At 42.2% G+C, this 15,467-nt stretch overlaps 3 protein-coding genes across 7 annotated transcripts in view; all 3 read left to right on the forward strand.

The window, feature by feature from the left end:
- The first annotated feature begins 738 nt into the window (after positions 1-738).
- Positions 739-6,048, forward strand: mtmr2 (myotubularin related protein 2). 2 transcript variants are annotated; one of them, XM_076101443.1, is made up of 16 exons: positions 739-987; positions 1,717-1,819; positions 1,919-1,942; positions 2,069-2,135; positions 2,229-2,323; positions 2,417-2,521; positions 2,771-2,875; positions 2,955-3,038; positions 3,129-3,278; positions 3,383-3,571; positions 3,686-3,871; positions 3,972-4,178; positions 4,272-4,364; positions 4,463-4,576; positions 4,737-4,913; positions 5,044-6,048. In XM_076101443.1, exons 1-16 carry the CDS (start codon positions 908-910, stop codon positions 5,206-5,208), a joined length of 1,944 nt encoding a protein of 647 aa, XP_075957558.1. In that variant the 5' UTR covers positions 739-907; the 3' UTR covers positions 5,209-6,048. The 2 variants fall into 2 exon arrangements, with proteins under 2 accessions (XP_075957558.1, XP_075957559.1); XM_076101444.1 differs by having other exon boundaries at positions 2,072-2,135.
- A 2,279-nt stretch (positions 6,049-8,327) lies between these two features.
- fam76b (family with sequence similarity 76 member B) lies at positions 8,328-13,945 on the forward strand. The gene is made up of 10 exons (XM_076101916.1): positions 8,328-8,835; positions 9,672-9,736; positions 9,859-9,913; positions 10,043-10,198; positions 10,287-10,462; positions 10,576-10,626; positions 10,732-10,809; positions 11,076-11,211; positions 11,317-11,418; positions 12,776-13,945. Exons 1-10 carry the CDS (start codon positions 8,749-8,751, stop codon positions 12,863-12,865), a joined length of 996 nt encoding a protein of 331 aa, XP_075958031.1. The 5' UTR covers positions 8,328-8,748; the 3' UTR covers positions 12,866-13,945.
- Positions 13,946-14,583: 638 nt separating this feature from the next.
- The window catches only part of taf1 (TAF1 RNA polymerase II, TATA box binding protein (TBP)-associated factor), a 28,343-nt gene continuing 27,459 nt past the window's right edge, over positions 14,584-15,467 (forward strand). For 3 of the 4 annotated variants that reach the window (XM_076101193.1, XM_076101194.1, XM_076101196.1), the window contains exons 1-2: positions 14,586-14,914; positions 15,284-15,398. In XM_076101193.1, the coding sequence (XP_075957308.1) occupies positions 15,285-15,398 (114 nt within the window). In that variant the 5' untranslated portion in view covers positions 14,586-14,914; position 15,284. Of the gene's footprint in view, positions 14,915-15,283; positions 15,399-15,467 lie in introns of all 4 variants that reach the window. The other variant, XM_076101192.1, reaches the window with a different exon arrangement.

Consider the following 15,467-nt stretch of genomic DNA (forward strand, 5'->3'; position numbering starts at 1 on the left):
TCACCCTTTTCCCAATGTTAACTAGTTTTGGTACAGCTCTAACAGAATGGGTTTATATAAATCCAAACTTATGGACCTTAAAAAATGAACTTGACTTCAACATGGTACAATATATTTATAAGGACCTTAGTTCAGAATAATTTCTTGGGAATTGTTTATACAAAACAAATTATTCTACACATCCACAAAATTAGAATCATATCATTTCTAATTCTCTAATGTCATCTGAGGGGCATGTTTTGATTTCATGTCTGCCTTTAGTCTTAAAGCGAACCGTATATTCAATAGTCGTTTACAATGTTTAATTGCTCACATTCAACATTTATTTGAATATGAATAACATATAAATGTTCAGGAATGAAGCAACATAAAACTATGTTGCAGTGAGTGCTGTCGCTGTTAAATGATTCCAGCAGCTGCAATCAGAAAAATAAAAATAAAATAATGAAGTTACCGAGATGTGGCGTTTATGGGACAGGAAACTCGGAGAATGTGCAAAGACGTCCAAAGCAATGTACGTGCACGTATGATGTTTTTCCTCAAATAGTTCAAAAATATTATACTATGCACTTTTTTAATGCACAGCAATCTGTGGTGTTCCTTATGAAATATAGCCCACCGAACGTCTGTTACAGCTGTTTCAGAACGCGTCGTACGGTTGTACACAACAAAAACGTCCAAAGAGCAGTGAAGGCATCACGCAACACGCCGCCAGGGGGCGCTCCGTTCAACAATCGCTTCCTTGTGTCGGGGATTGGGAGGCTGCTGGGAAAACATGGCAGCTTCCTTTTGTTGGTGGGGATTTACTGAACTCCGAGGGGGGATTTAAACGCATTCTTCGGCGGACAGACACATCTCCGGTCGCCTACACACCGCCAGTCATCCAAACACTTGAAGCGGGAGGAACATGGAGAAGAGTGGCAGCATCGACAGTTTGGGCTCGAAGCGCTCCTCTTCCCGACAGCCAAGTGTTGATTCATTGTCCAGGTAGCTGAACCCACCGCAACACTGCGCTGTCTAAGCTAGCCTCAGCGAAAAGTTTTGAAAGTAACAGTAGGCTTCGTGTGTGTGTGTTTAAACGTGAGCTAACATGTCTAATCCTGATGCCCCGTTCGTGACATTGGCCGTTAAGAAGTGACCCTTGCGCCACAGATCGTGTCGGTTGATGTGGTGAACATATTGAAACCACTGATGACTAATCTGGGTACCAATTAATGGCGGTTGTCATTGTCGGCTATTAGGACTTATAATGAGAAGGTGGAATACTCATTTGTACTGTGAGGTGTAAAAAAATGCAAGAAAATGTTCATCAGAAGATATCAGAGTCCAGAATACTGTATTTACATGCTCAGTCTGACCAACAGTAACAGTTAACTGTGGTTACAATAATCGACTGAGGTGTTTTTGATTAATTACTTAAAGGCTAGGGCTACAAAACCTCTGAAAATATGAAAAGAAATGACACTGTCACTATTTCCTAGAGCCCTCTGTGACTCATACTAACTCAGTCTGACTAACAACTAAAACCCCCCCAAGTTGAAAATACAACATTCATAACATTAGTTCAATCCTTTTTGTTATTTGGCCGGTTTATTTCATCAAATATTGGTTCCAGCACACATCAAAATGAGACGAGGCTGTGGTTCCACCATACTGAGACTGAAAGTATTTCCAGTATTTCATCACTTGTGTTTTTTTTTTTTTACCTGTCACCAGTACTTCCACCTCTCGCTCTGACCGGTCTGCCCAGGCCAAGCCACCCTTTGCCATGTCCTCCGAGTCTGTGGCCGCCTCTGCGGACCTCTCCCCAGAGTTCAGGGTGAGTAGTTCGCATAGTTCACTGACATCCTGCTGCTTCATTATTTACTAATGATAGAGACTGAAGCGTGACTCTCATCCTTTCTGCACCCCCTTTCAGGTTAAGCCCAAACCGGCTGCCAAGGTACGCCATGGCAATGCGTTACACACTACCCAACATAATAATTAATGTGATTACTCAGCATATGTCATGGGTTCAGGTCAAGGGGCCGCTCCGCTTTCAGCTCTAATTTGTATGGAATCTCTCCAGCAGGTGCTCAGAGATTCAGACAAAGAAGAGCCGCAGTTACTTCCAAATGAAACTGTGCAGGACATGGGTACGTTCTCTCTTCGCTGCATAAAGGAAAAGGTTTTTGTAATATATTCGATATAATGGCTAAATCTTTTTTTTTTCTTGTTTTATTTTATAGCCCAAGACGTGACCTATTTCTGTCCTTTCATTGGAGCACTGAGGGGAACAGTGATAGTTACCAACTACAGACTTTTCTTCAGATGCACGGACAGGGTATGCTTCATGGATTTTCACAAAAAGCACTTAAAGCGCATTATTTTGAAGGATCACACTGTTTTTTTGTAAAAATATGTTGTTGGCTTCTAGGAGCCATCATTTGTGCTGGACCTGCCCCTTGGGGTGGTGAGTCGTGTGGAAAAGATTGGAAGTGCAACAAACCGTGGTGACCTGTCCTACGGGCTGGTTTGTAAGGTGAGTAAGGTGGAAATGTTCCGGAATCACTACACCTGGTTTACAGGTTGCAGAGCTAAGACAGCACAGTAGATGACAGTTATTACGGTGCACAGGCCAAGGCATTAGAGGGTGATCCTCCTCTCATCCCTGCTGTGCCAACAGCACTGACAGAAATCATAGTTAAGAAAGAGTGAGGGTATGAACACGCTCCGTGTCTGCAGTATCATGCAAACATACAGCTGTTGACCACGACCTGCCTCTCTGCAGGATATGCGTAATCTACGATTTGCACACAAGCAAATGGAGGACACACTGAGGAAGTCCATTTTTGAAGTGCTGGTGAAATTTGCGTTTCCTGTTTCCAACGGGCTGGTGAGTGATTGTCGGCCACGCTGTCGCTGTAGCTCTGCACTGTCTACTGGTGGATGAACTTCTCTCCCACTCTCCACAGCAAATATACGCCTATGAATATGGGCAAGTGTTCCCCGAGAACGGATGGAAGGTGTATGACGCTCTCTCGGAATACAAAAGACAGGTATTTTTAAAAAACAACGTCAGATGCTTGGCTCAATGTCACAGAACGCCTATTACATCGGTTGCTCGTGTGTGTTTTTTTTTTTAAAAGGGTATACCCAATGAAAGCTGGAGGATAACGAAAGTAAACGACCACTACGAGGTTTGTGACACTTACCCGTCGACTCTGGCGGTGCCCGTCAACATACCGGACGAAGAGCTGAAGAGAGTAGCTGCCTATCGAGCCAAGGGAAGGATGCCTGTGAGTGACCGGCCTTCCTCATGGATCTAACTGTTCCTCTCCTGTGCAGCTGGATTGTCGGACTGTCTGTGGTCTTATTCGGTCGTACGTACGTTGTTGTGTAGGTGTTGTCGTGGATCCATCCAGAGAGCCAGGCGACGGTGGCGCGCTGCAGTCAGCCCATGGTCGGGGTGAACGGGAAGCGCAGCAAAGAGGACGAGAAGTACCTCCAGGCGATCATGGACGCTAATGCTCAGTCGCATAAACTCTTCATCTTTGATGCAAGGCCTAGCGTCAACGCCGCTGCGAACAAGGTTCATTACATGTGTTTAAAAAAGGAAACCCAGGCTCTCCATTGTTAAGTGGATGAACCATCGCATCACCAACACTGTCTCCACTTTTTTTCTCTCTCTCTCTCTCTTTTTCAGATGAAAGGCGGCGGTTATGAAAGCGAGGACGCGTATCAGAATGCTGAGCTGGTGTTCTTGGATATTCACAATATCCACGTGATGAGAGAGTCGCTCCGTAAGCTGAAGGACGTGGTCTACCCCAACATTGAGGACTCCCACTGGCTCTCCAACCTGGAGTCCACTCATTGGCTTGAGCACATCAAGGTGAGCATATACTGACGCATCACTGTGATTGCAAACTTGGAAAGGAATGACTTGGAAGATGAGCCAACTCCCAGGCTAAATTGTTTGTGTGTGTTTGTAGCTGATCCTGGCAGGAGCGCTGCGCATTGCAGACAAGGTGGAGTCTGGGAAAACGTCCGTGGTGGTGCACTGTAGCGATGGTTGGGACCGCACGGGCCAGCTCACCTCCTTGGCCATGCTCATGCTGGACAGTTACTACCGCACCGTCCGCGGCTTCGAGGTGCTGCTTGAGAAAGAGTGGCTCAGCTTTGGTCACCGCTTCCAGCTGGTAAACACGTTTTCACGCACTCATCGAGTTTAGGAGATCACGTGAGTGGCCGTCCCAGTTCCGTCACCAATTGTGCTTTTCCTCTTCTTTAAGCGTGTCGGTCATGGCGACAAGAACCACACAGACGCAGACCGCTCGCCCGTTTTCATTCAGTTCATCGACTGTGTCTGGCAGTTGACTCGCCAGGTAGGCAATAACTGCTGCTGATATGTGGAAGAATAAAAAAAATATCCTCCGAATAAGACGGTGTTTCAAGGACACTAATGAAGCTGTTTTCATTGAAGTTTCCTGCGGCGTTTGAGTTTAACGAATACTTCCTGGTGACCATCCTGGACCACCTCTACAGCTGCCTGTTTGGGACCTTCTTGTGCAACAGCGAACAGCAGAGGTTGAAGGAGGTAAGAGCATTTTGTTTCACACGGCATTTGATTTTACTGTTGCAAAAATTAGTCGTTTTGAAGTCGAGCGCAGGACCGAGTGGAACGTGAGTTACTGGTTTGGAGGTTCGTTGTGCATTCGGTGTCAAGACATCCACACCTTTTTTTTTTTATTTTACAGGAGATTCCCAAGAGGACAGTGTCGTTGTGGTCATATATAAATAGCCAGCTGGAGGAGTTTACCAATCCTTTGTATGTGAACTACTCCAACCATGTGCTGTTCCCCGTAGTCGGCTTACGCCACCTGGAGCTCTGGGTTGGCTACTACATCCGCTGGAACCCTCGCATGAGGCCTCAGGTATGTTGAGAAACCCGTCTTTACTTGCCTTCAGTGTTTTTAAGCGTAATTGTTTGCACTCCATACATGCTCCATTTTAGTTGTTGAACTGCACACATTGTTTTCGATGTCTTTTTTTTTTTGTTGCCAGGAACCTGTTCATCAGCGCCACAAGGAGCTGCTGGTGAAGCGGGCGGAGCTGCAAAAGAGGGTGGACGAGTTACAGCGCGAGGTGACCAACCGCTCAGCCTCCTCTTCCTCTGAGCGTGCGGGCTCCCCCACACGCTCCATCACCCCGGTGCAAACCTTCGTCTGACACAACTTTGACAGCGCAGACGGTCGCAGGAGCTGAATCCTACCCGAGAGAAGTTGCCGTACAGCAGTAGTCCGTTGGCCACACCTGGCGCCACAAAGGACCCGTGTGCCAAACCGGCGTTAATACACTACCACCAAAAGCCTGATGCGTTTCCACCTCTCACAGGTCATGTAGTGTCCCAGACTGCTTTACTACAGCTATATTGTACCCTTCCTCCAGGGTTGAGAGGACATGTAACCAGAATAGTGAGAACACCTACAATCGAGTGTTGATCATTTTTGAAGTACACTAAAATATTCCTTGGGTAAAACATGTATGCCTTATACACTTCATAAGGAACACTCCCTTCATTCCTCGACACTGCAATTTTTTAGATATTGAAAGTAGTACCGCTGAAGCATTTGTGAAGATGTACATCGCTGCAAAAAATGATTTTGAGCTCTAGTACTAAAAACGACTAAATGGCTCGGGGGTTGTTGAATATTCAAAATGTAGCCAAAGGGCTGTAACGTTAGCTTCTTCTAATGTTAAAGAACATATAGACGGAGCGCATTAAACAAGTTGTCAGGTCGTCTTCTCAAGTCAGTGCTTTTAGATGGTTGTGACCAAATATCCATGGTTTTTTTTCCATGTATACATAATGTGTCATGTATGACATTCCTCTCAGTTTTGTTTTTCTAACTAGATATTTATTATCCTTAGTTAGTCTAGACTGTATTTATGGTTCACAAACACACACTGTCTCATCTCATAAATTGATTAGAGATGTTCCCATGCAATATTAATAAGCTACACAGAATATGCAACCAGTTGATTTGTCCCAGTTAATAGTCGACTACTTAGTAAGAAATGTTCACACATTAACATTTTACTAACGCTTTTTAAAGCTATTATCAGACTTTTTTTTTTATAGGCAGCAGAATGTGTAACAACTAATAATTTGCTTTTGGATGTTTTTCTAGTGTAATGAATATCTGTGCCTTGCTCTGAATGACTGAATGGGAGAATAAAAAGAAAAAAGTGTGCACAAGTTTTTTTTAAATTGCCAAGAGGAAACGGTAAATACAGTGTTCGTTAGCCTTTTCACTGTGTATGTCAATACTTGCAATAAAACCCAAAATTAAATTTCAAGGAGTCAGTCTGGTTTGTTACATTAGTGTTCCGTGAACACAAGACCCTCCAGTTTATTTCTTGCCTTTACCTACTAGTGTTTCAAATCATAGCAGAGACCCAATGGCATTAATTATCTATTGTTATGATTATGGTCTTTCCATAAGATATAAGAAAAAGTAAACTTTTATAATAAATTAAGTCTGGCATTTACAGTGTGAATGTGCTTTAGGGTAAATGAAACTGCAGAGGCTCTGAAAACAGTATTCATAATCAAGCTTCACTCTTATACCTAAATATTAGATGACTCGCCATAAATTGGCTTTAAGGCATCTTTTACTTATTAACAGGCTTATTATTCTCTTGATATTAGCTTTTTATTAATGCCCATTACTTAAAATGAATTTAGATTGCCACTTAGATTGCATTGCTCCCTCTTTAAAAACGTATAGTTAATATAGTACGATAGTTTTTCCACATGATTGAAGCTAGGCTGCTGTGCTGTATGCACTTCATTGCTTCAAAACTTGTTACACAAGTGTCAAAGTGTATTAATATGTTTGTTTTTGGAGGAAACACTATTTCCATATGTTCATCGGCTTCTTACAAGTTTTCATTGTGATGCAGCAAGGCTAATTCTATTTATTTACCTGGCTGTTGTCAATGAACAAGAAGCTGATTCCAAGGAGTCACACAAGGACATGAGAGGAGAAACGAGGAGACAGTAAGTTGGACTGATTCGGGGGACAGGAAAGAGACCGGAACTGGAGCTGATGGGTCTATCTCATCTCTCCATCCATCATGGCAGCTGAGGTAAAGTAAGGTTTACCTGCTCCTAATTTTACCATTACAACTTCTGATACCACAACAAATGTTAAAGCTGTATTTTATTAAGTGTTTTGTTTTTAAATAATAAAATGGAACTTAATGTCGCTGCTGCACCGAATTACGCCTGAAACCAGGTTATCCAAAACCCCCTCAATGGATTCACTACAGAAAACAATTGGACCTGATAGAAACTACTCCACCCGCAAATAACCTCATTCTGACAATGTTTATGGAAATGTGAGATCTAATCAGTTGGAATAAGCACTGAGTCACACATGACCTATGTTGGTATGATGCTGAATATCATATAGTTTGTGATATCTTGTTGGGTCAAACCGATATTTACAGATGCTCTGCCATACACTGTACACTGTAATAATCTGAAACCTATATATTCTAAATTATATATATTTACAGTATAAACTCCACCTACCTTATGTACATAAAGTATCCTGTTTCCAGATTCCATATTTATTCAAGCACCCTTGCACTCTGCATCATTTGTATCACTTTTATCTCCATTTCATTGGCATTGTGTTTCATGTTTATATATATACTTTGTATATTTGTTTGTACATAGTAGTACATAGTAGTAGTATGTTTATGCTTAACTTTGTTGTCCTTGTTTATTTCTGTGTATGTACGTTGAAATTCCTTGTATGCATTACGCATACATGGCCAACAAGGCTGATTGTGAATGAACAGTACATGTATCCATCACTGATCGTTTGTTTCAGAGCCTGACTTGTGATTATCTTGTGACTCTCTAGAGCCCCGGGACCTTCACAGTCACACTGCTGCAGCGTGGCTGACTACACCGGGATGAGTTCAGTTTATAGCCATCTCCAAACATTTGTCGAAAATTGATAATTAGCAGACTTCCAACGAGTAGCGATGGTTTCCATTTGAGATGATGTAACCTGTCATTACTGACTCAACAGTGACACTTACATATATCTTCACACGGTGGAATAACAGCAATGATGCCCAGTGCTATTGTAGTCCTGATGTTACCATTAAACTAGTTATAAAATGCTCTGATTAATGACATGACCATACAGTATGTGGAGCGTGTCGGGTGAATCCAGACATGTGATTGGCTCTGCGCATTTCAAAATGTGAATCCCGCGGACGGATGTTGTGTCGCGATAGGTTTCCTTTCTTCTTCTGCTGGAGCCGTCGACCTCTTCCGGTTACATGACGACGACGACGGCGTCGATACAAAAAAAGAGAGAAGGAAAACAGGAAAATACCTTTCTAGGCGAGAACAGCGGAAACTTCATTTAAATAGACAGATACGTGCGGACGGGTTGCTTGTGTGACGGCATAACTAATGATTGATCGCAAGTTCGACTGGTTGGATGACGTATGAGCGGTGAAAGATCACAAATATTTGGAGTTTATTGTTCTTCGCCTGCTGCCTCAAGCTAAGCTACTTCTGTGTTGCTCTACGCTACCTAGCCGAGCTAGCTAACACTGGACGCCAACACTGTGTGTGCTAAATTAGCGAACGGCTTGAGAGGAAATAGCGCCGTTAATCCGTTCAGTTTGCAGCTGGACTCCGCTAACCTCTTCTAGCGCGGTGACATCAGTTGGGGGAGAATGGCAACGTCGGCTCTGTACGCCTGTACGAAGTGTAACCAGCGGTACCCCTTCGAGGAGCTGTCGCAGGGCCAGCAGCTGTGCAAGGTACCAGTGTGTGTGTGTGTGTGTGAGATCGAGGATGACCGCCAACGAGACACAACAACAATCCCGAGTGTGGATGTTTGCTCGAGTGTTATTTCCGACTTGGTGTGTTGGTGGTGTTACAAGTTAAGCAAGATCAGATTACGTAACATCCTTCCAACCTGGAAGCGCTAATGCTGTGACTGTAATCTTGTTTAGATCATCCCCGCGACAATCCTGTTTATGAGATGAGTAATAACACAATCATAGTTCATCTTTACCTGCTGAACTTTAATTCTCGGGGCATTGAATTAATTATACTTGTGAGAATTACTGTCTGTGTGTGCACATACTTGTTGCTCTCGCAGACATTTTTTTTTTCTGTCAGAGGAATGTGTTGTGGTGGCCTAATGTTCCCACCTTTCTTTACTTAACTGTGTGCACTGAATATTCAGAGAACTTCTCTTTGCACAGGATAGTTAAAGCACAAGGTCAACGTGTGAAAACTATAAAGTAATTAGTTAGATTTCTCTTTCTTTTATTTTAATATGTAAGAAAGCCACCCACAGTTATCCAACAATGGCTCTGGTAAACGGTGCCCTACTGCAATACCGTGTTGGGTTGACTAAACAAAGTTACAATACAAAATCATTTACAGTACACTTTAGTCTCTCGTATGCACCCACATAGTCAGGTGTTGGTTTCACAGATGTTGTCGCCAAGAGATCTTGCGTAACAAACGTCAAGGTGTGTTGCCAAACACAGCGAGTTGCGTCAGTCTCGTCTTCTGGTGTGTTCATTGTTGTTGCACAGATTCATTTTCGCACTCGTGAGAATATTTCTTTGATTTGTCGCCATAGGAGTGTCGCATCGCACATCCAATAGTGAAGTGCACATTCTGCAGATCTGAGTTTCAGCAGGAAAGGTGAGATAATGTGCTCCTTGTGATGAATTTCAGTGCTTATTTGTGGCGTTAATAGTTGAATGTCTTTGCATTTTTTTTGCATTTATTTTGGGCCGTAAAACCCCACGTTTTATTCTTTACAGTAAAACCAATACAATCTGCAAGAAGTGTGCTCAGAACGTCAAACAGTTTGGAACGGTGAGTAACAGGTTTCTTAAGCGCCTTGAACTCCAGTTGTATTCCTCTAGTTGCACTGAGTGTACATTTATTATTTTCATGTGTGAATACACTTTTAACATTGTTGTCGTTTTTTGTCCGTCTTTACAGCCCAAACCCTGCCAGTACTGTAACATCATTGCAGCTTTTATTGGGACAAAGTGCCAGCGTTGTACTAACTCAGAGAAGAAATATGGACCTCCACAGACCTGTGAGCAGTGCAAACAGCAGTGTGCTTTTGACCGTAAGGAGGAGGGCAGGAGAAAGGTATGAACCCTATATACCTACAGTCTACTTTGACAGTGAATGCGTAACAGAATTTCTTATAAACTACTGACTCCTACTTGTCTCGCAGGTGGACGGGAAACTGCTGTGCTGGCTCTGTACTCTGTCCTACCGCCGTGTCCTGCAGAAGACCAAGGAGCAGAGGAAGGGCTTCGGCTCCTCCAACTCCTCATCCCTGAATGAGAAAGACCACCACTCCAGACCTCACCACCACCACCAACACAGACACAGCACCTCCCATCACAAGTACGTCCTCTGTTGTGTAACTGTTGAGAATAGTGAAACAATGTAAGTGTGGTTGCTGCCACTACATGGTTAAATTGGGTCCAGCCAACTGACGGCTAACTTATCTTTTGCAGACTGAGTGGGAGTTTGAGTCCTGAGCAGGAGCAGGGACTGTGGAAGCAGAGGTGACACTTTCCTTCTCATTTGAACTGCATAATATATCAGAAAACAATGTATTGATTTAGTTTTTAGGCCCAAGTTGTACATTGTCATTTTGATTTTCTTCGCAGCCATAAATCGTCTTCAATCCAGAAGGAGACTCCAAAGAAGAAACCAAAACTGGAGATGAAGCCATCCAACGGGGACAGGTATGATAAGTGTTGTAATTGTTTGGGGAAAGCATTAAAGAGATTCGAAGTGGGGTTTTACAAAGTACTTATATGTAGTCAGTGTATCGCCTACAGTAGATGGCCGTCGAAGCAAAGCAATGTACTGTTGTGGACGGGGGAAGCAACAAAATGTATTTTAGTCACCTAAAAGAAAGGCTCATCTAAAAAAAAAACAACATCCTGCCTATGTTTTTCCTTCCACTTGTGCTGGTACTGGCCTCATGCTCTTTCCTTTCTCCCAGTAGCAGTTCCATCACCCAGTCGATGGATTCTGGAGGAACCGACAACTTCATTCGCATCAGCCAGCTGAAAGAGGAAGTGATGTCGATGAAGAGACTTCTGCAGCAAAGGGATCAAACCATTCTCGAGAAGGAGCGAAAGGTAGGTCATCAGCCTCGCCCGACCTCCTGCGCCAATGAGCCAAAGTCACATCGCTGCTGATTGCTTTTTTGTGGTTCATGTATTGATAATTAAATTTCCCTCCAGCTCACAGAGATCAAAGCAGACTTTCAGTACCAGGAATCCAACATGAGAGTCAAGATGAACCAAATGGATAAATCGCACAAAGAGTCTATGGAGCACCAACAGGTGGGAAACTATCGCCGCACAAGTGACATGTCACAAAAACACTCGCCAACGTCAGTCCATTCTTCAGTGTCAATGCCACACTTGGTCTCTATTCACATTTTTCTAGGTTCTTGTGTTGTTTAATTTAATCTTTTTTCTATTTCCACCATCTTAAAACTACCTTCAGCTATCCTCAAAAAACATTAACACTGTATTCAGTATATCAGTTTGTAATGGCACTTTGGTGCATTTATAAATATATTTATATATACTTTATACTTGTTTTTATACTTATTGTTTTGCATCTAAAGAGGTCATATGGGTTTGAAGAGGTTTACAGAGTCTCAATGTTCTGATGTGCAGGAGGTGTGATAACATAATCCTCACTAAAGCGTGTCTTATATTTTAGTCCTGTCCATTAAATCTCATCAGTTCAAGTACCAGCTTTATTTATCTCCCTCTGAGAGCCAAGTAGAAATAACCAAGCAAACCCAGTCCCACCTGAATTTCCATTCCCGAGATTATTATTGTTTCAAGTACGTCTTTAATTTGTTCTTAAACCCCTATTTTATTCTTATTATTTGGATATTAAAACATCACGATTGGAAATGTAAAAGTATCTCCCGTGTACTCGACAGAACAATGCGTGGGAGTACACACCACATTCTTTGTCATTTTGCCAACCAGTCTGTTATCGGTAATATTGTTGGAAGCTATCAAACATCAGTTTGTCCTGCACACCGGTTCAATCTAAATACTTTCATACAATAGCATTTTAGTTTATAGGCATGTATATAGACATTACATGGAGGGCATGTTGGAGAAACACTGCATGCTGATCTTATCTGTTTCATGTAGGGGTGTGCATTGCACCGGGTTAAATAGCGATCACTATTGGGAATGAATTGCTTAGATTTGCTAATCAGACCCATGTTGTGTCTGTGTGTCATATGTGTGCCCGGGATGATTCACTTGTTGCATAAGTGTGCCTGTTGTTATGGATACGATCTGCAGTTGCTCCATTTCCTGTCAAACTCTGGTGGTGGTGTTATTTTGTTATGCTGTTTTTATAAGTGTGACTCTGGCTGCTGACGTGTTTGGTGCACCAAAGGTGTTTTTATCAGTACAGTCCAAACAGTTGAAGGTAGCCCATGTTGAGCAAAACCCTTTAGCTTGTAGCACCAGACGAATGATGAAGTACATAAGTAATAATAGTAAATGCTTTGACACCACCGTGTCCTAAAGCCAGCAAGTGTGTTTGCTGCAATTCAAATCCAGATTTCAGGTAAACTGCCATGTAAATGTGCAGTGTGATTTCCTAAATGCCTCCACTAAGGTGTTTAAAATGATACTAACACTCTATTGTTTGTTTCCACAGGGCAAGAACAGGGAGTTGATGAAACAAGTGGCAGCCCTCTCCAAAGGAAAGAAGTTTGACCGGACAGGGAGTTCTCTGCTGTTGCCCTAACAATAGGCCGACAGACGGGTAACGGCACAGAGCGGCTTCATTGTTTTCACTGTGAAAGTCTCCCTCCTGTGTTTCCTCATTGCCATTAACATCGATAACTTCTTAACTGCTAAAGCCAGCGACCATGTTGCACATGGAGGTCAATTGTTGAATCGAAAGAAACCCTTCTCTAAATGTCAGCATATTTTAGATATTTTATGGCGACTTTTCCACTGGCTCATAGGATGTGACTTTGGAGTGGAGTGGAGGACGGAGCCCTCGTTTTTAACACTGCCGGGCCAAAACAAAAAAAAGCATGGTGTGCATATGTGGAAAGCATTCTGTCAACTCAAATGTATCCACTTACTTTTTATGGATGTAATGCAATTTATTTATTCAACTGTGTTTCTTAGCTTTTTTTATTTCCTCACAACATACTCAGAGAATATCCCACATTTTAGGTTTTTTTTCTCTTCAATAGCAATTAGTTATATTTTTCTAAATTTATGCGATCATGGAAGAAAAAATAAAGTTCTCCTCAATGGAGATGCTGCGAAACTTTACAATGTATGCAAACTGGGGAAGGGGGACCACTGAGCTGCTGCTCAACAGTAGAGACCCCCCCCCCCCCTCTCAGTAACGATTCATAAAACAACCAATGAACACTTAAAAAGTCTGTCTGACGGAGAGACACCTCTTGGCTGCCCTCTTTCTCACTGTGTGGCAGCTGTAGTGCTTTGCTGTTTCTCTTTAGTGGAACGATTGTAATACATGCATGATTTTACTGCCAGACACCGGGTGGCATTGTGGTCAGACTTCTTTTGCCCCCCCTCTCCCTTTTATTCGTTTTTTAAGAATCACTTGTAAATGTATTACTGGGGTCAGCCATTGTATTTAAACTATTGCTTGTATCTGTTTTAGTGAGTACAGTATGTGTATGGTAAGGCCAGTTGAAATTAACATGTCTGTAGAAGATGCTTTTTAAAGGAACTCACCTATCAACTTGCATTATTGGGCTGGTTTCATACTGTGGTGTCCAGGATCACTTTTGTACTTTTTCCAAACCAAGTGTTTTAAACCTATTAAACTGGCTAAACTGTTTCTGTGTTAGCTTCTTTTTTCTTACCATAATAGTGTTTAACTTTTCAAAAGTCAGTTGGGTCCCCACGACCTAATTTGGAGAATTGATGACATAATCTGTGAGGTAAAATAATATGTTTTAGCCTGTTTTACCACTAAAGCTTGTCCACTACGTATTGCACTTTATACTATTGGTATTTTATAATCCATCCTGTCATGGGAATGATGTTTGTTTGAAGAGTGTAAAAAAATCCCCTCTGATAAAAGTCAGATTTTGGGATTCATACTTAAGCCTGCTGACCAAAGGGAACTGGAGTGGATGGGATGAAGCAAGTACTGAGACGCATACAGGCTCCATAATAGAAGCCCAATCAAGAGGAGGCCAGCATAAGAAACAGAATGTCTATTCATATGAACAATGCATGTAGGTTAATAACAACATTGAACATGAACGGTTTGCAAATACAAGGAAGGCATCCAGCAGTACTGCTAGTATATAATAGTCTAATAGAAAGGCACCTGCGCTCTGTTATGCATACTTGCAAAACGACTGCCACATATTTATTTCTGGATAATGAAGATTCCGCTTCATTTTGCCAAACACAACAGTTAACCACGTTACAGGGGGTGCCTGAACGCCTCACCCTGTACATCCGGGTGATTAGGTCGTTCCGCTTAGTAAATAGCTAGCTAGCTTAGCTAGCGGTGTCTGTTCCACAAATAAAAATAAAAGTTTTTTACTGAAGCTGGCTGTGTAAAGACTGAACTCAATGTATTTTTGTGATTTTTTTTTACCTCACATTGATGGTACAGGCACACGTAGAAATGATCTTCACATAGATATGAGTTAGTTAACGCTAACGTTAGCTACGTTGCAAGTTATTTTGTCCAGCTAACATTAGCTAGCCTACTGTTAGCTTGTATCATTCACCAGATACAGCAAGCTGGCCGAAACCTAATTTCACCAAATCTGAAGTTCGGTAACGAGAGGTAAGTGCATATATGGCTTTTACAATATTTTGTTTTCATCATATTGCTGGCGATATAGCTAACGTTAACGAGCGCAACTAGCTAACGTTGTAACGTTACTTTATTGTAGCATCAGGTTAGTCTGATACAAAGCTTCAGCGCAAAATTGGAAGTTAAGCACTTTGTTGTTATTTATTGTATTAAGAATAGCATCATCACAAGTATTAAAATAAGAGCATGATTAGCATACGCCTACTGAAAAGAAAACAAATAGACATTTGTATGTGCAACGTCGCAGCACATCAGTTACGCATATTAAAGACGTAGATGTTTACAAATACATGTCAAAATAAGTCAAAGGTTAATGCATCTCTCTTGTTGTCCATTTAGTATGTCGGACTCAGACAGTGACGAGGACCAAGACCGGCCTTTCTCTCTGACTGGCTTCCTCTTTGGAAACATCAACGAAGATGGACAGCTGGAGGATGACAGTGTTCTGGACAGTGTGGGTGTTTCAAGGATTTCTACTTCAATAAAGAGCATATCATTTGAACTAAGTTTATTAAATGAATGG

The sequence above is a fragment of the Anarhichas minor genome, unplaced genomic scaffold (assembly GCF_050575085.1).
Source record: "Anarhichas minor isolate MPS153535 unplaced genomic scaffold, ASM5057508v1 ptg000027l, whole genome shotgun sequence".
NCBI classification, from domain to species: Eukaryota; Metazoa; Chordata; class Actinopteri; order Perciformes; family Anarhichadidae; genus Anarhichas; species Anarhichas minor.

Coding starts and splice junctions, on each gene's coding strand:
- mtmr2 (XM_076101443.1), top strand. CDS start 908: ATGGAGAAGAGTGGCAGCATCGACAGTTTGGGCTCGAAGCGCTCCTCT. Junction 3,872..3,971: donor ATTGGCTTGAGCACATCAAG/GTGAGCATATAC, acceptor GTGTGTTTGTAG/CTGATCCTGGCAGGAGCGCT. Junction 4,365..4,462: donor TCTGGCAGTTGACTCGCCAG/GTAGGCAATAAC, acceptor TTTTCATTGAAG/TTTCCTGCGGCGTTTGAGTT.
- fam76b (XM_076101916.1), top strand. CDS start 8,749: ATGGCAACGTCGGCTCTGTACGCCTGTACGAAGTGTAACCAGCGGTAC. Junction 9,737..9,858: donor TCTGAGTTTCAGCAGGAAAG/GTGAGATAATGT, acceptor TATTCTTTACAG/TAAAACCAATACAATCTGCA. Junction 10,463..10,575: donor CACAGCACCTCCCATCACAA/GTACGTCCTCTG, acceptor TATCTTTTGCAG/ACTGAGTGGGAGTTTGAGTC.